General features: G+C 49.3%; 2 protein-coding genes across 4 annotated transcripts in view; one reads left to right on the plus strand and one right to left on the minus strand.

Moving 5' to 3' along the window:
- Positions 1-4,270, plus strand: part of FLI1 (Fli-1 proto-oncogene, ETS transcription factor) — a 93,652-nt gene extending 89,382 nt beyond the window's left edge. For all 3 annotated transcript variants that reach the window (XM_062013896.1, XM_062013894.1, XM_062013895.1), the window contains one exon: positions 132-4,270. In XM_062013896.1, the coding sequence (XP_061869880.1) occupies positions 132-661 (530 nt within the window). In that variant the 3' untranslated portion in view covers positions 662-4,270. The remainder of the gene's footprint in view (positions 1-131) is intronic.
- Positions 4,271-15,126: 10,856 nt separating this feature from the next.
- KCNJ1 (potassium inwardly rectifying channel subfamily J member 1) lies at positions 15,127-16,242 on the minus strand. The gene has a single exon (XM_010201417.1). The coding sequence runs from the start codon at positions 16,240-16,242 to the stop codon at positions 15,127-15,129; it is 1,116 nt and encodes a 371-aa protein (XP_010199719.1).
- Positions 16,243-18,912: the final 2,670 nt, after the last annotated feature.

The raw sequence follows: 18,912 nt of genomic DNA on the forward strand, positions 1-18,912 counted from the left end.
AGGCTTTCTAAGGAGCCCAAGATCTCCGCAGCCCTTCTGTTTCCTGCCTTTGTCTCTGCCCTTTCTTTCCTTTGGCAGCAGGAAACACCAGGAAGGAGTCATTTCCTTCTTTGCCTTGTTTTCCTGGCTAGGGAGCGGGCAGATCCAGCTGTGGCAGTTCCTGCTGGAGCTGCTGTCGGACAGTTCCAACGCCAGCTGCATCACGTGGGAAGGCACCAACGGCGAGTTCAAGATGACGGACCCGGACGAGGTGGCGCGGCGCTGGGGGGAAAGGAAGAGCAAACCCAACATGAACTACGACAAGCTGAGCCGTGCCCTCCGCTACTACTACGACAAGAACATTATGACCAAGGTCCATGGCAAAAGGTATGCCTATAAATTTGACTTTCATGGCATCACCCAGGCCCTCCAGCCTCACCCCACCGAGTCGTCCATGTACAAGTACCCGTCGGATCTCTCCTACATGCCGTCCTACCATGCCCACCAGCAGAAGGTGAACTTTGGGCCTCCACATCCTTCTTCCATGCCTGTCACGTCATCCAGCTTCTTTGGAGCGGCTTCACCTTATTGGACCTCCCCTGCAGGGAGCATTTACCCCAACCCCAACGTCCCTCGTCACCCCAACGCTCACGTGTCACCACATTTGGGCAGCTATTACTAGATGCTTCTATCTTCAAGTGGCCTTGAGCAGTCTGGTTGGACCTTTTGGGGTGGTTGGTTTCTTTTTCCTTTACTTCTGGGATTTTTACAGGGGTGTTTTTTTAGGGGGGGGGAGGGGACACCCTGATTGGATAACTGTGGCCTTTCTGGGGAAGAATTAAAACTGGATCTCGGTTCTGTCTGGATCAACCCTTTTCCTTGTGTAACTTTGCCTCTTGTGTCTTGAACTGAGTGAGAGATGGATGCTTCTTTGGGCCAGTACTCTGCATTTTCTTTGGGTTTCTAAATGTCCTCTGTAGGAGTTGGCTGTGAAGATTGTTCATCATGACCTGGAATGTTTCTTTAGCTTCTTTTGTGTTGTTTTGGTGAGAGAAAGCTTGAAGGGTTCAATGACAAGACATAGATCCAACTGTGGGTCGTAGGAAACAGATGACTACACGAGGTGGTTTCTTTGCTAACTCGCTGCGGGGAGGTAGGCAATGGAACCATTAAGTGGAGGAGACTTTGGGCTGCAGGGGACTGCAACTGGAATCTTAGCTTTGAGGCAGAGGAGGATTTTTCACCCAACTGGAAATTAAAGAGATATATATATATATGTACATGTGTATTTTAAGAAGCAAAAGGGCATTGAAGAACCTTCCTTTACCTAGAGCCTACAACTTCATTAGGCTGGATAAAACTCCAGAAACAGCAGAAACCAGCACAAAAGCATAAAAGAACAGTAACCAATGGCAAGCACAGACATTTTCCTTGAAAGCAAAAGTGAAGTTAAATGACAGCAGGTCCCCTTGAGCTCTGGCCAGAGCTTTAAGGGAATCGCTCACCGCTACCGATGCGCGAACGCTGCGCGTTCGTCAGACCATCGTCCCCAAAGGCTCAACCAAAGCAGAAGGCAAATTACTGTATAAATTAAGCAGAGTTATTTTGTTGTTGCTGTGGGGGGTGGTGTTTCCCCCCCCCCCCCTATATCACACAGTTTTAAGAGAAAGGTTAAATAATAAAAGAGGGAAAAGAAAAACCAAACACGAGTTGACCTCGGTCACAACGGCGGGTTTGTTGGTTGTTTTTTACTTATCAGCTCAGTTGTTTGTTTGGGGGGGGGAGTGTGTAATTTGTACATGTTTTCAATCTGTACATTTGGGCTGTGGCTTTGTACTTTTTGCTTAAAAACAGGAGAAAAAAAAAACCCTTAAAAAATAAGACACGAGTCATGTTGGGAAAAGCCTCGGTCCTGCGGCTCGATCCATGATTGAACCCCCCCACTAAAGGTTGTCAGAAACCTTCCAGGTTTCCCTGAGTTTGTCTAGAGTAGATTTGGGTTTCTTATCTTTTTGGTCTGTCTGCAAATCAATTCCACTTAGCTAAGATGTTTGCTGACTGAAAACATGCCCCATCGCTTTCAAGTCGCTGTTTGAATGACTTGTTGTGATCGTTTCGCACCATGAGGTTGAGCTTTGGAAAGGCTTTTGACCACTTCACAGATAAAACAGATGGGCTGTGGAGTCTCCTTCTTTGGGGACATTCCAAACCCACCTGGGTGAGTTCCTGTGTGACCTGCTCCAGGTGATCCTGAGGCAGGGGGGTTGGATTGGATGATCTCTCAAGGTCCCTTCCAACCCAATCTCCCCTGGGTGAGTTCCTGTGTGACCTGCTCTAGGTGATCCTGGGGCAGGGGAGTTGGATTGGATGATTTCTCAAGGTCCCTTCCAACCCAAACTCACCTGGGTGAGTTCCTGTGTGACCTGCTCTAGGTGATCCTGAGGCAGGGGGGTTGGATTGGATGATTTCTCAAGGTCCCTTCCAACCCAATCTCACCTGGGTGAGTTCCTGTGTGACCTGCTCTAGGTGATCCTGGGGCAGGGGGTTTGGATTGGATTGGATTGGATTGGATTGGATTGGATTGGATGATCTCTCAAGGTCCCTTCCAACCCAAACTCATCTGGGTGAGTTCCTGTGTGACCTGCTCTAGGTGATCCTGGGGCAGGGGGATTGGATTGGATTGGATTGGATTGGATTGGATTGGATTGGATTGGATGATCTCTCAAGGTCCCTTCCAACCCAAACTCATCTGGGTGAGTTCCTGTGTGACCTACTCTAGGTGATCCTGGGGCAGGGGGGTTGGATTGGATTGGATTGGATTGGATTGGATTGGATTGGATTGGATTGGATTGGATTGGATTGGATTGGATGATCTCTCAAGGTCCCTTCCAACCCAAACCCACCTGGATGAGTTCCTGTGTGACCTACTCTAGGTGATCCTGAGGCAGGGGGGTTGGATTGGATTGGATTGGATTGGATTGGATTGGATTGGATTGGATTGGATTGGATGATCTCTCAAGGTCCCTTCCAACCCAAACCCACCTGGATGAGTTCCTGTGTGACCTACTCTAGGTGATCCTGAGGCAGGGGGGTTGGATTGGATGATCTCAAGGTCCCTTCCAACCCAATCTCACCTGGGTGAGTTCCTGTGTGACCTGCTCTAGGTGATCCTGAGGCAGGGGGGTTGGATTGGATGATCTCTCAAGGTCCCTTCCAACCCAAACTCACCTGGGTGAGTTCCTGTGTGACCTGCTCTAGGTGATCCTGGGACAGGGGGATTGGATTGGATTGGATTGGATTGGATTGGATTGGATTGGATTGGACTGGACTGGATGATCTCTCAAGGTCCCTTCCAACCCAAACCCACCTGGATGAGTTCCTGTGTGACCTGCTCTAGGTGATCCTGAGGCAGGGGGATTGGATTGGATTGGATTGGATTGGATTGGATTGGATTGGATTGGATTGGATTGGATTGGATGATCTCTCAAAGTCCCTTCCAACCCAAACTCATCTGGGTGAGTTCCTGTGTGACCTGCTCTAGGTGATCCTGAGGCAGGGGGGTTGGATTGGATGATCTCAAGGTCCCTTCCAACCCTTGAGATTCTGTGATAGTGTGAAAACAATCCAAAGCTTTCACTGGGGGGAGGGAGTTTCTTTCCATTGTAAACACTGACAAATCCTCAGCCATCTCTAACTTTGCACATGTTAATTTGACCAGCCACAAGCAACAGGGTAAACCACAAGTCTGTGTTTTTGGACCTTGGGGTGTAAAGGGGGTGAAACTACCACATACAACTTGGATTAACCATCAGGATGCCAAATATCTACTCTAGACAGAACCTCTGGGGTCTCTGCTTGGGTGCAAGGTTTGGTCAGTGTGCATTTGACTGCAGGATGAGTGCCTTGAACCCAGGACATTCTGAAGTCTGCTCAGAACTTTAACCAGAAGCACTGATGCCATTATTTAACAAGAGTGAGGAAGGAAAGAGAGAGGAAGATGGAGAGAAATCAGTTGCAAGGTCTTTTAAGTGCTTTCGGGGTGTTTATAAGCAACGTTACTGCAATAATAGCCAGACTCTGAAGAGATGACCCATGGAAGTGGGGCTTTTGCTACTATATATATGCAATGTACTTTTGGATATTAAAATATATATAATTTTGCAAGCTATTTTGGGTGGGTTTTTTTAAAAAGAAGCTGTATTGTTCCAATGAAGCTGTTGTATGAAGAAGATGATGTAAAAAAAAAGAAAGAGAAGTGACAAAATAAATGGTGGTGGTTTCTTTTTCCTTCTCTTGAGGAGAATTGTCCCATTCTCTCCCTCCCTTCTCATACCCTGCACAGAAAACATGGATGTTGCCTCTAACATTCCTTTATACCCCTAACCTTTCCTCTGGCTGAGAAGGAAAGCCAAGCAGCTCCTTATCACTGTGAAACAATGATCACTGTGAACAGCTCTGCATCCAGGCAACTTGTGTCTCTGGAGCCTGTGTTTATCAGACCTAATTCAGTTATTGAAGTGTCTGGATCAGAAGCATTTTGCCCACAGAGATAGGAGGTTGGTTTTGTCCAACCACAGGGAGGCTCCTTCCTTGGAGCTCTTCAAGACCCACCTGGACACGTTCCTGTGTGACCTGATCTAGGTGGGAGCTGCTTCTGCAGGGGGGTTGCACTGGATGAGCTCTAAAGGTCCCTTCCAACCCCACCATTCTGTGATTTGGAAGCATTCCTAGTACCTTACAAAGCCTACAAAGAAAGGATTCACTGCCACTCTAGCAGGGCTTGTAACAACCATGATGTCACTTAACTGTTACCTCCAAGTCCAAATTACAGCCTCCTGTGCCATGAGCTTTCCAAACAGCACCAAAGGATCCCAAAGCTATTAAACACTAACAAACCTATGATAGAGAGAAGGTGGTAGAGTAGCCAAAGCTCAAGGAGGTGAAGTATCTTGCAGGCTGATCTGGGAGCAGCCCCTTTGCTCCAGTGCTCCAGAGACAACCAACCTCCTTACCTACACACAACCTACACTGACCTAGTAGACACCTCCCTCTCCCCTTTAGGATACTCAAGAAGTCATTGCCAGACTTGTCTATGTGCTCTTATGTATCTCCAGCCTGCCTGCTCCTGTTTCTCACCTATCCCCACACCCCAGGGAAAAGCAAGCCAGTGCTCCAAAGCATTCCTGAGGTGGGGTAAGAGGCTGCACAAACAAGCCCTGCCAAGGAATCTTCTGCTTGTGTATAAAGGTCAGGCAAAGGCGCTTCCTGCATTTTTGCAGACACATGGTGGTCCTCAGAGATAGCTTGATCTTTCTGCAGATTTGATAAACCCTTGGAAACCACATAATTGCACCAGCACACCGTTTCCTTCCTTCCACACACAACCTTTTGTTGCAGAGCTGCTGCCACAATAGCTTGATTAGCCAAGGCTTTGGAAAGAGCAATGTCAGGGTGTTCAGCCACCACTGGGGCTGTTCCCTTTGTGTGTTCAGACCCAGCTGCTGGATTTAGTGGTGAGAGAGAGTTTTGTTGCTTATCTCTGTTGTTTTTCACTTCAGAGCAATCCAGATTCACTCTGGCCATGGACCACTAGAAACATCAAGTCTTTTAACACAGCCAGGAACAGGAAAAGCTGAAGACTCAGATTGCACCCAAAAAAACTCCCCATCTAAAGGCAGAACCTGGAGGTTACCAGAGTGCAAAGGTGTCTTTGATAGCACAATTTATCCAGCAGGATCCCTGGTGAAAAAGAACCCCCCCAAGCTTTTGGAAACAAGCAGCCATCTGTTTCTGGCTGTCCAGTGTGGAACATCTCAAAGGAGGTGGAGATGGAAGGCAGCACCACAGCTCAGGTCTTTTCTGTCTCCTTTCATCCCTCTCTTCAGGGAGATGATGTAAACCTTTGCCACTGTTGGCTAGTATTTAGGGTAGGACTGAGTATGGCCTCCTGCTGCAAGCTGCACTCCCATGGAGTAAAGAGATCTTGGAGTAAAGAGATCTCCCCCCAGACAGCCTCAGACTGCTGGGACACTTCCATGAGATCTTAATAGTTGATGTTTCTCAGGTAAAGACCAAGTCCTGTGAGACCTACTCTAGCTGGTCCTGCTCTGGCAAGGGGAGTTGGACTGGATGAGCTTTTGAAGTCCCTTCCAACCCTTGAGATCTGAGTGGGCTGTTTGTACCCTGAGTACCAGCCTGGATTTGCCACTTTGGAAGCTGCACAAGTGACAACAAGGAGGATCTCCCTTCCCAAGCTGAGTTTCTGGGACACACTGGGAGGAATCTGACAGTGCTTTTCTCAAGAGGACAGGGCAGATGGAATACAAGTATTGCAGGCTTAGATCAGACCATTCACCAAAAGGGATGGTTGGGATCATGTGGTTGTGAGCTTGGAGTCAACAGGGGGAGCAGAAAATCTTCTGTGCCTGAGTTCACAGTTCAAACCTCACCAGGAAACCCAGGGCCTGTTGAAACCAGTGGCAATGTCACTGTTCATCTCTAGCTAGCTGGTATTCACACACTATTTCCCTTCTGCTCCTCAAGTTCAAGCACCAAATGGGATCAAACACACAGAACTAGAATGAGCTTTTACATTTCCCCTTGGTATTTCAGCTTGTTCTTTAAGCTCCTTTACAGTCCAAGAGCTCCAGCACCTTCAGCTGGGATGATGTTTTGCTGTCTCTGACATGTAGCCACCTCAGCATCTGTGTACCAGGGAAAGGGAGAAGAAGGTTTTCTTCCTGCTTAGTGACAGGCATCAGGTTTAGAACCTGCTTTTTATCCTCACTGACTGCTCAGAGTCTAGAGGATGGAGCTCCCAGCTCAAGCACTTGTGAAGTGGCCTAAAGGAGGAGATGTCAAATCCTCCCAGTGTCAAGCAAGCCAGAGGAGGTGGGGGTCAGTGTGTTCTACCATGTTACAAGTGACAGGAGAAGAGGGAACAGCCTCAAGCTGAGCCTGGGGAGGTTTAGGTTAGAGATTAGGAATAACACCTCCCCTGTAAGGGTTGTCCAGCCCTGTGCCAGGCTGCCCAGGGAGGTGATGGAGTTCCCCATCCCAGGAGGGATTCCACAGCCATGGAGCTGTGGGGCTGAGGGCTGTGGGTTAGGGCCAGCCATGGCAGTGCTGGTTGGACAAGATGAGCTTCAGGGTCTTTTCCAGCCTCAACATTTCTGTGATTCCTGTTCACAACAACAGCAAAAATGACTGTGCTTGAAGCTTCGTGTTAAGATGAGCCCAGCTGCTGCTTCCCACTGCTCTGGTCAGAAGACAAGAGCCATGGCTCTGCAAATTCTGGGTGAAAGGAGCAGCCTTCACTTTATCATGCTGTCACAATAATAGATTGGGGTGCTTTACAGGCTGCTTTGCTGTGCTGAGACGCTGTTTCTAAGGACCTGTGTGAGATGAGTGCATTAAGACTTCAGCCCACTTCCCAACCAAGTCAGTTCTCCCACATCAAACTGAGTGTGGCTGCATTTGGGGTGAATTACAGCAGCAGTCTAGAGGCACATCCAGGGCTGGGGGTTCTAAACCCACTTCCAAAGACCCTGTTTGTCTACTTTTGCACATCTGTTGTGATTTTCACCTGTAAAAGCAGAAGCCATCACAAAGCTCTGACCCAGAGAACTCACACTAAGGTCACACCAAGAATTAAACTGAGCTTCTGGGTTAAAGCTAACAAAGGGTGGCTTCACTTTACCTGCCACTAAACCAGCTAAAAAGAAAGAAAAGCAGGTTGGGAGCCACCACAGCTGCCCCTCTGCAATGGGGAGGGAGCTGGACCTTCATGGGCACAGGGCCAGCAGGTGTGTGGTGATGGCCAGGGCTGTTTGCAGCCAAGCAGCCCCTTCAGCCAGTATAAATAGAAGCAAGCAAGGAGGAAGGGTTTTTGAGCAGGGGAGGAGGGGGGAACATAGCAGCTTATCTAGAAATGGGCTGGAAAGGAGGAGAATCAGTTGCAGCAGTTGTAGCTGCTGCAGGAGGAGGAAGGAGCAGGGACTCTGGCAGCTTGATGCAGAGCTATTTCAACACAAGAGCTCGCTTCTTCCTTTCCAGGAACTGCTGCAAACTTGTTATTTGCTTTGGCTTTTCCTTATTTTTCTATCTCCTGGAGTTGTAAAGGGCTCGTGTTGGATTGACTTTACCTTCCCTGCTGCTGCAAAGTCAAAGGAGCCTCTCCTCCACAGGGCTGTGGGGATGGACACCAGCTCCAGCCCATGGGCAGTGCAAGGTGGGCTGGGGGGGATGCCTTAAAGTGTTTTAGAGGAGTAGGTTTGTTAGTCTTTGGGATCCTTTGATGCTGTTTGGGAAGCTCATGGCACAGGAGGCTGTAATTTGGACTCGGAGGTAACAAGTGACATCATGGTTGTTACAAGCCCTGCTAGAGTGGCAGTGAATCCTTCCTTTATAGGCTTTGTAAGGTACTAGGAATGCTTCCAAATCACAGAATGGTGGGGTTGGAAGGGAGCTTTAGAGCTCATCCAGCCCAACCCCCCTGCAGAAGCAGCTCCCACCTAGATCAGGTCACACAGCAACGTGTCCAGGTGGGTCTTGAAGAGCTCCAAGGAAGGAGCCTCCACACCCTCCCTGGGCAGCCTGGGCCAGGCTTAAATCAGCTGAGCACACACTTTTGGGCACTGTTGCCAAGCAAATGTGGAGCCAGCACTGAGAAGCCTTCCCAAGCTGGCTCTGTGCTGTTGGGTGTTGGTGTGGCTTTATTTAACAGCTGAGGAAATCGAGGCTCAAAGCAAGGAGCTTGCTTGAAGTTCCAGACCAGAGATTTACCGAGGGGAATATTGGTCTCCCCAGACTCACTCCACCTCCTGCAGGCTCTGTTAGAGGTGCTTTAGATGCCACTGCAGAGGGGAGCTTTACAGCTCCCAGCCTTCCACTTGTACATCGCCTCTGAATCAAGTCTCCCGACGCCTCTGCGAAGGGCTTTGAGTGCATCCAGCCTTAGCTGAGCTCCTGCCAAAAACAAGTCACTAAACGCCTTAAACCTGCCCTAATAAAATAAGGAACAGTCCCAATAAACTCTTGCTTTGCCCCAGTTGCGCTCGCAGGGCTGCCGAGGCGATGCTCAGAGGCTGGAGGAGGCTGAAGGAGGCTGGGAGCTGGCCGGGCTTGGCCATGCGGTGGGTAAGAGCTGCCATCCAGTGGTAACCACACAGAAACACGGCTCCTTCTGCCAGCAGCCCTTGCCTGCTCTCCAGCTCCTCTCTGCTGGGCTATCCCACCACAGCAATGTGGTCGTTGTGCCTCTGGGGCTCGCCTGGCTCACCCAGGAGCAGGAGTGATGCAAAAGGATGAGGTTAACTCCAGTAGGAACATCTCGAGAGGAACAACCCCCTGGGCCAGCACAGGCTGGGGGTGACCTGCTGGAGAGCAGCTCCAGGAGAGGGACCTGGCAGTGCTGGCTGAGAAGAAACTGCCCCTGAGCAGCAACGTGGGCTCGTGGGCAAGAAGCCAACGGCAGCCTGGGGGCATCCAGCAGAGTGTGGGCAGCAGGGCCAGGGAGCTTCTGCTCCCCTTTGCTCTGCTCTGCCACAGCTGCTGAGGCCTCAGCTGGAGTCCTGTGGCCAGTTGTGGGCTCCCCAGCTGCAGAGGGACAGGGAAGTGCTGCAGAGAGGCCAGTGCAGGGCTGCCAAGATGCTCAGGGCACTGGAGCATCTTCCTTGTGAGGAAAGGCTGCGGGACCTGGGGCTGGTCAGTCTGGAGAAGACTGAGGGGGGAGCTCATCAACACTTACAAGTACCTAAAGGGTGGGTGTCAAGAGGATGGGGTGATGATACTTGCTTCTGTATTGGCCAGGGCTGATGGGCACAAGCTGGAACACTAAAAGTTCCACTGGAACAGGGGGAGAAACCCCTTTGGTGCTGAGGTGAGGGAGCCCTGGCCCAGGCTGCCCAGGGAGGGTGTGGAGGCTTCTCAGGAGGTTTCCAACCCATCTGGACACGTTCCTGTGCCCCCTGAGCCAGGGGAACCTGCTTCAGCAGGAGGTTGGGCTGGAGCAGCTCTGCAGGGCCCTTCCAACCCACACCATGATGTTGTGATTCCATGATTCACTGCAGAAATGACTATTGAGCTTGAAACAATCTACTGTTGTACATGTGTGTCAGAAGCAGAAACCTGGGTAGGGAAGTTGGGTCAAGAGATTGCAACAAACCCCCAATATCTGCCAAACAATGAAGAAACCAGGGAGAAAGCAGTTGTGGCAGGGGGAGATGGTGACCTCCAACTCATGCTCCACTTAGAATCATAGACTGGTGGGGGTTGGAAGGGACCTTCAGAGCTCATCCAGCCCAACCCCCCTGCAGAAGCAGCTCCCACCTAGATCAGGTCACACAGGAACGTGGCCAGGGGGGTCTTGAAGAGCTCCAAGGAAGGAGCCTCCACACCCTCCCTGGGCAGCCTGGGCCAGGGCTCCCTCACCCTCACTTGCCCAATTTCCACCCAAGATCCACAGGAAGAGGGAGGATGAGGAGGAGAAGTGGGCACACATCCTCATTAACAGGCTAGATGAATAAATTTGGGCCAGTCCTTTAGCAGAGCAGCATTTCTATTTAGTAGAACATTGGTGCATGTGTATTAATGTGCTGAGCATGTAGAAACTGTGTGTCTAAACAGAGTTTTGGGGATGAGGGTGTGCTCTCACTTCAGGCTAAGTGAGGTTTGTCTTATTTGCAGCCTCCCCTTGCTCGTTTGCCTCCCCTGGAGCAGGGACAATTTATGTCTGTCTTGTGCAGCAGTGAGTTTGTTCAAGTCATAAGCTTTTCCCCAGGCAGATTTTTCCACCACAGGAATGTCAACTTGGCCTCAGGAAACACATTGTGTATCCTAGCAGCCCTGGAGAGGGGGATTTAGCCTTCCTCACTCTTGTTACAGTGACATCCTCACTGGGTTATGTGTGATTTAGGGCCAGAGTCATCGTTGTCACTGAGGCTCCCCAGCAAAAAGCTGTGAGCACAGGTTCAGCAGAGGGCTGAGGAGCTTGCTCATCTTCCCCTGTCCCTGCCATGGCTCTGCTCACATTCCTTGTGTCATGCTGTGGTTTCTCCCTGCTTGTGTGGGGAACAGGAATTGAGCCAGCACCGCCACAGTTGAAGGCAGGGGTGAATTGAAAGGGGGCAAAGTAAAAGGGAAGGGTAAATAAAAGCTCTTCCCAGCTGGGCAAAATAAAAGGGAAGGGGGAAGCAAGGCTCTTCCCAGCTGAATTTGTCTCACCACATCAGTTTGCTGCATGGGGAAAGAGGAAAGAGGATATGCCACCTCAGCTCCTCTCACTTGTGCACGCTGCTGACTTGTTTATGGATGAGTAGTTGAGCTCCCAGGGAAGTGTGCACATGCAGCAGTTACCCAGGCAGTTGCTGTGAGCTAGTTAGCAGTGGGCTGCCACATTCCAACACCAGATTGCCAGGGGTTGGGGTTTTCTTAGCATCCTTTATTGCTATTTAGGGGTGGGTTTCTCTTTTCACCAGTTACTAGCAACGAGTGTGTGGAGCCAGCTAACAGTTTACTAGAAGCAGCTCTTTTCATTCCTGGCCCTTCCTCCAGCAGCCAGCAGGATGCCTTATTCATTTGCCAGCAGGAGGGTAAATCTCTTTGGAAGTGATTGAAATACGAGGCACAGCTTGAAACGAGCCTTTAAAATAAATACAGTTAGAAGAAACATGTTGTTTGTGAAATGAGAAGATAAATTAAGCTCAGTGCAGACACATGATTCCCAAGCCTAGCTGTTTGGCTGACACTACCCCTAGCTTCAGTCCTTAATCCAGTGAGTACATGGGTTGATTTTCTCCTCCTGAAGAGACAAGGCTTTCTCTTCAAGTCTTATTTGCTGTTGAGGGAAGGACTAGTTGCTGCTGGGACAGTATGGGCTGGGTGGACAGACAGGGAAGGGAGCAGAGAGCTTGGAAAGCTTGAGAAGAGTGTTGGGGAAGGCTTAAAAATGGAACAGTGTCATGGGGTGAAGAAGCCAGTCTTTGTTTTCCAGTGTCATCGGGCCTGTGGTTGCCTCCAGCCACTTCTGCTCTGCAAGATTAAGTTTATTTTCATCCTCTTAACTGAACTTTCTTTTAATGGCAGCAGGAGTGACAGACCCCAAAATAGCTTTCCTATGGAGTCTGTCCTGAGTGGCACTGTGTGAGGCATGTCTCTTGATAACCCTTTTCCTTCCCCCCTGCCCCCCAACTCCCTGCCCTGGGCTTTTATCTCTCTGGTGACAAACAGCCCTCTCAGGACAGAAAGAGGAAATTCCACTCATTGTTCTCCTGCTGCTGGGCTCTGACTACAAGTCCTCTATCTCCTGCTCAGCTAAGGCTGGCAGGCAAGGGTTTCCTGAGGTGACAATCAGCAGGAGGCTCGTGGGTCTCATTCCCAGTTAGGTCTCAGTAAGATCTCCTAAGTCAGCTCAATAGCTCAGCCATGGCCCTGCCAAGCTGGGATGTGTCCCACTCTCCTCTGCTTTCCCTGCTCTGGCATGCCAGATCATGCAAAAGAATACAACCACCCTTCCCTTGCTGCAGGCAGCACAGACAGCTTTGGGGGGCAGGTGGAAGCTGTAAGAACAGCATGGACAACAGGTAATCATCCTTGCAGTGAAGCCAAGTACCTTCTCTTTCAATTGTGTCAGCACTTCATACTTCTGGACATGGAATAGCCCTTCCTCATGCTGTAGAGACATGGGGTGAGAGGTTAAAAAGCTCTGTCATTAAGAGACTCAAGATTCTTTGCAAGGGCAGTGCCTGAAGGTGCATTGTTTAGGGACCCTTTAGACTTTGGAGGATGTACATCACCTCTTGGACAAGCCCTGGTGAAGCATTTGATTCTTTCCCCCCCCCCCCACAACATCCCAAACCAGCTTCAGTGACAGAAAAGATGAATCTTCCCCAGTCTCCTCATTGCAGAGCTGGGTTTGACCTTTTAAATGGATTTACCCATTGATCTGCTTTTGGTTCAGTGAAGAGCACCCACTTCTGTGAAGCACACCTTGGTGCATCTCCTCTCCCAAGGGGTAAGAGGTACAGCTTGTAAGCCTTGCACACTGACAAGAACTGCTCTGCAGGGAAGTTACACACACAGGGCAAGTGTACAGGGAGCCTAGAAAGGAGCTATGGAAGGACTGAGAAACTGAGAAGGCTTCTGGGTCAGAAAACCCAGCCTGAGCCATGCTAATGGTCTGGAAGGGAAGGAGGGTGGGACAGTGGTGTGCTGAAGAGAGGGGAGAGACTGGAACAGCTGAGAGTTGGCTTTTTAAAGTGCTTTAGTGACAGAATTGTTCATATCATTACTCTTTGTACAGCATTAAGTACTTCATGCCCCGTGTTGCAGATCTAAGATACAGGCTAAAGTGATTTGATCTGAACCAACAAAGGAGTTGACACTGCCCTGGGATGGAAACCTGAAGGTGGCTGGTTCCCAGAGTTTGATTCTCACACTCACATCGTGTTCATTTGCAAAATAACATTGACTTATCATTTGACCCACCTAATTCTCCCCTTCCTTTAAAACCCTGCTCAGTCCAGCTTCTGTTTTGTCTAGAGCACATGAGCTGAATGGACTGGTGAAGAGTTGCCTCAAAAAGCTTTCTCCTTGGTCTGACTCTTGAACTCTCAGCAAAAGAAATGGTTGAAGAAGGGAGGTGGGGGGTGGAAAAAAGAAAGGTGGTGAGGAAGTGGGAACCCAAACAAAAGTTATTGAAGCCTCTTGTTGCATTTGAAGCTTCAAGTGCCAACGAATCACACCCAGACAATGTTCCCCACCACTTGACTACTGCTGAGCACAACTTTTTCCTGTAGGGATGCACATTTTGCTGTGGTGAGATGAATGGTTTGGGACTAAATCTGAAGCCCACTGATGGAGAGAGGCTCCTGTGCTGTGCTTGTGTGTTTAACAAGGCCTTTGTGCTTGACCTGATCTAGGTGGGAGCTGCTTCTGCACAGGGGTTGGGCTGGATGAGCTCTAAAGGTCCCTTCCCCAACCATTCTGTGATTCTATGATTATTTTTCTTTGAAGGATGCTTCTAGAGCTGGGAATTCCTTCTCTTCTCCCAGTAGATTGCTTTTCTGCCAGGTGGGAAGCAATGGAGTTTCCTTCTGGAGGCTTTCCAAACCTGCCTGGATGTGTTCCTCTACAGCCCGATCTAGGTGGGAGCTGCTTTAGCAAAGGGGGTTGGACTGGATGAGCTCTAAAGTTCCCTTCCAATCCCCACCATGCTGTGATTCTGGGACTCTTCATCTCCTCACAGAAGCTCACTTTCTTTCTGGACTCTTCTCTTTCCAGCTGGAAGGAGGAGGAGGAGGTGGGAGCAAGTGGCTGCTCATGGTCCTTTGTAGAAAGGCAGCTCCTAGGGATGTGGAGAGAAGGGTGTCTGAAGGGTTGACACAGGAACAAGCTGCAAAATTCCTCTTCTGTGGAGAGTCTCTCCTTGGTTTTTGACCTTTTGTTTCCATTTGGCTATTTTTTTCCCCCCTCCTGAAAGGAATCAAAGGCTTTCACACGAGAGAAGCCCATCTCAGAGTTCTAGATGCCACCACACAGCCCAAGATTTGCCTTCTGTAGCTTCCTAAGCCTGTGCTATCCCTTACCACTCCATTTCTGTAGATGCAGCAGCCTCAAAGGAAGAAGGAATCGTTTCAGAAGTGTTCAAAAGTGCTCAAGTGTCCTGGAGCCAGAGAGTCTGCTTTCACAGAGGCCTTTGGCAACCAGCAGCATACATTCTTTGGAGGTTTTTGGCTCTTAAAGTCCTTTAGGTTCCTTTAGCTTTGCCTTCTGCCTCCCCTTCTCACGTTTGCCTTCCAACAGCTGGGTGTCTTTAACGTGTCCTAGAGCTTCTGTCCCATCTTTCCTGGCTGTTTCTTAACACTCCCACACTTGTGGGAGCTTGAGTTTGGACATTGCAACGTAGCAGCTTCAGAAAATGTCCCCTGAAGTATAAAAAGCCATTCTATTCAATATTCATCATAGTGCAGCTCAGTGCTGTTCTGGAGATCACTGGTGTTCTCTTCCTCTCTTTGATTTGAGGCTTTTTGAGCAGGTAAAAATGCTGTTTGGGAGTGAAAACAGACCTGTGTTTCTTTTCTATGTCGTGATTTGTCCTCTCAAGGTCAAATTCATCACGAAAAATGACAGTCCCCTGCATATCTGGAACTACATTTTGGTGTCACTGGTTTCACTAACCTCCGATAAGACAAAACCAGGGTTGTCATAACCTTTCTTCTCTTTGGCTTTAGCTTCTTTCTCGTTGTAGAGGCAGAAGGCACAGTGAGGTGTCTCCACAGCTACTGTCTTGCTGAAGTTCTGGAAGTCTACTCTGTATTTCCCTTCTTTGGTCTTGGACACAATGGGGGCGAAACGATAACCCCAGAGTACTTCTTCTGGGATGTAGGATGTCCTCACTTGGCAGGTAGCACTTGTTGCTTCAACAGTCCCATCCAAAAACACCACCAGTTCAAAATCCTGCTGCAGAATGGTTTCTGCTGCCATGTGGAAGAAGGGGCTGCTCTTATCTATGACGTGATAAATAGTCAGCGGGGAGATAAAGAAGAGATTCTCGTTGCCAGCATCAACCACAAACTCTATGTTGACCTGGTCCAAAATGATTGTCTCTCCTTCTGGGGTGATGGTGGTCTTGAGAAGTTTCCCATAGATGTGACTCCCAATCAGGAGGCTCTTCCTGAGGTTTGCCACTCGGATAAGGAGGCAGAGCTTCCCTCCACGTTTGCTGATGACAGCGTTCTTGCTGAAGGTGATGGTCTTAGCCCTGTTTTTGGATCTGGAGATCTTGGCTAAGATGGCACCGCACATGAAAGAATTGATGATCACCCCTAAGATGGACTGGAAGATGAGCAGGAAGATGGCAGTGGCACATTGCTCTGTGACACACCTGAAGCCATAACCAATGGTGACCTGGGTCTCCAAGGAGAAGAGGAAAGCTGAAGTCAGGCCGTTGATGTTCTCCACGCAGGGAGTGTGATTTGTGGAAGGATTGAACTCTGGAAGGTCTTTGTGTACGTAAGCCACAGCGTACCAGAGGAGACCAAACAGAAACCAGCTGCCTAAGAAGGCTGAAATGAAGATGGTCATTTTGTACCTCCACTTGAGATCCAGGATAGTTGTCCATATATCAATCAAAAAGACAAACCTTGACTGTTCGACGTTGCCAAACTCGATGTTGCACCTTCCATCTTTGGAGACCAGCCTCGCTCTTCGCCGGCTGCGTTCTCTCAGGTGGCTGCTGAAGCGTTTCTGGAGGTAGCTGAACATTCCCTCTGCTGATTAGTGCTCTGGGGAGGAAGAACAAATCAATGTGAAGGGCTAATGCAGGTTTCACTCATACCTGCAGGCAAGAGGTGAGGTCTGATGAAGCCTCAGCTTAGGAACAAGTGCTGTCATTTGCATATTTTCCCTTGGCTGGTGGGGAAAAGTTCCAGTAAGTGTGTGGGGAAACAAACAGTTCCTTGCCTCAGGAGCATTCATCACAAAAAGAGTCATTTTGGCTTGCTCAAGCAACTCTGAGTCGGTCAGCTGTTAATATGGACCTCTGCTCAGTTAAGTGGAGGCACAGAGGAGCGGGTAACCTCGTGGTGAACAGATGTGGGCTGTCCATGGACAGTGGGCTTGGGGGAGAATCCTCTGCCTTTCAGAATCACAGCATGGTGAATCACAGCACAAAGTAATTGCATTTAGCAAAGCCAGAAGCCCATGTTGTGGGCTTTTTTTATGTCCTTGTTTGTATCAAACAGCTCTGAGAATTCATTTCTCTCATCCAGTTGCCTTCTTTCTGCACTCAGGCTGAAATCAGCTCTCTCTCCCCTCACCCCACACTCATTCAAATTGGGATGGAGAGGGGAAAAAACAACCCAATGAAGGTCACTTTTGTTGCACTGTAGCTTTTCACTGCTTGAAAGTTTTGCTGTTGAATTTATTGGCTGCAAATGCAGCTGACAGAGGTTAAACTTTAAGCACCTACCTGAGCAAAGGGAATGAGGTCACTTTCTAAACAATCCTCAGGTTTTATTCTCCTGAGGTGCTTTTAATGCACTCATGTGAATGCATAGCATGAGTCAAAGTAAAATATTCCCCTGCAACACCCTCACTTGAAGAGGTTTTCCAGTGTTTAACTTGTAAAACCTCCATTGTGCCAAAGAAACCTGCAGCTTCAGCTTTGGTTTTCAGCTCTTCTGCAACAATGGGAACACTGTCACTGCCACAACAAGGTGTGAAATGCTGAGATGCCAGTGGAAGCTTCACTCCTGTACCTTTGTTAGGTGAGCTGTGCTCCTAATCCCAGTGAAGAGATGGGAAAGGGGAGACAGGTGGAGTAAAATTCCTCTTGTACCAGAGGTTCATTGCTACCACAGATCTGGGGGATCTGATCCAGCCTTCCCTGAAGGAAACTGTTGGAAACTTAACCAAGGATCTGGACATAAATTTCATACAATCACAGCATGGTGGGGGCTGGAAGGGACCTTTTAGAGCTCATCCAGTCCAACCCCCCTGCAGAAGCAGCTCCCACCTAGATCAGGTCACACAGAAACGTGTCCAGGTGGGTCTTGAAGAGTTCCAAGGATGGAGCCTCCACACCCTCCCTGGGCAGCCTGGGCCAGGGCTTTATCACCTAAATTTCACTAGACAATAATCACAGAATTGATGGGAGCAAGGTAACTGACATGATCATCACTCTGGAACCTTGAAAAGAGATCCCCAACTTGATGATTCTTTTCCTTCCTCTTTAAACCTTCCGTGCCTGCTTTCGGAGGCTGTTTCACAAGCCCTGCTTAAGCTACCCCCAAGTAGATCAAAGAGGCAGAAGAATTACATCCCTTCTTCAGGCAGGATGACAAAGGAATTCTCCTTTCAACAAATCTTCCTTGCTCCCACACACAACTGAAGTGTGTTGACTTGCTTCAGTGGGAGAGAAATTCCCTCCTGCGTGAGCACGCTGCGAGTATATCACAGGCTGTCAGGAGGAGATTATGTGCAGTTGGATAATACAACACTTCTCAGCTTAAATCAGCAAAGGTAACACAATAATGTTGTAGCTAATGTTTACCAGGATGTGTTGGGCCCAAATCAAAGCAGTGTTGCTGTCTGCCTGGCACGGGAAATGCCACGTTGCAAAAGTGCTGCTGTCCCCAGGCAGAATGTGTTTATGATGGAAGGTGCACTGCCTGCACTCAAACAGTGGAGCACTTACAGGTAAAACTACTCAATGAATAAAGATGATGTGTCAAGGTTAGCTGTGAAAACAGGAGTTTTGATTTCCTTCTTCCAGTCTTGTGTTTCAGAACCCCAGAGTGGTGGGGGCTGGAAGGGACCTGCAGAGCTCATCCAGCCCAAACCCCTGCTACAGCAGGTTCCCCTGGCTCAGGGGCACAGGAACGTGTCCAGGTGGGGTTGGAAACCTCCTGAGAAGCCTCCACACCCTCCCTGGGCAGCCTGGGCCAGGGCTCCCTCACCTCAGCACCAAAGGACTTGCTCCTCATGTTCCAGTGGAACCTCCTGTGTTCCAGCTTGTGCCCATCACCCCTTGTCCTGTCACATTTGAACTGGGGTGTCCAGAACTGGACACAGGACTCAGTTTCAAGATTTTGATGATCACAAGAGTAGAAAACTTGAGATTTCCATTCTCAACCTCTCCACCCAAAGCATTTGATAAATGCCCAGAAAGTTATTAGCAGATGCATGGTCGAGGTAGCTTCTGCTCCCCCTCTGCTCTGCCCTCATGAGACTGCATCTGGAATAGTGTGTCCAGTTCTGGCCCCTCAGCTCCAGAAGGACAGGGAGCTGCTGGAGAGAGCTCAGCACAGGGACACAGAGATGCTGGAGTGGAGCATCTGCCTTGTGCTGAAAGGCTGAGGGAGCTGGGGCTCTGCAGCTTGGAGAAGAGGAGCCTGAGGGCTGAGCTCAGTCATGTTCCAAATGCATCAAGGG

The sequence above is a fragment of the Colius striatus genome, chromosome 23, assembly GCF_028858725.1.
Source record: "Colius striatus isolate bColStr4 chromosome 23, bColStr4.1.hap1, whole genome shotgun sequence".
NCBI classification, from domain to species: domain Eukaryota; kingdom Metazoa; phylum Chordata; class Aves; order Coliiformes; family Coliidae; genus Colius; species Colius striatus.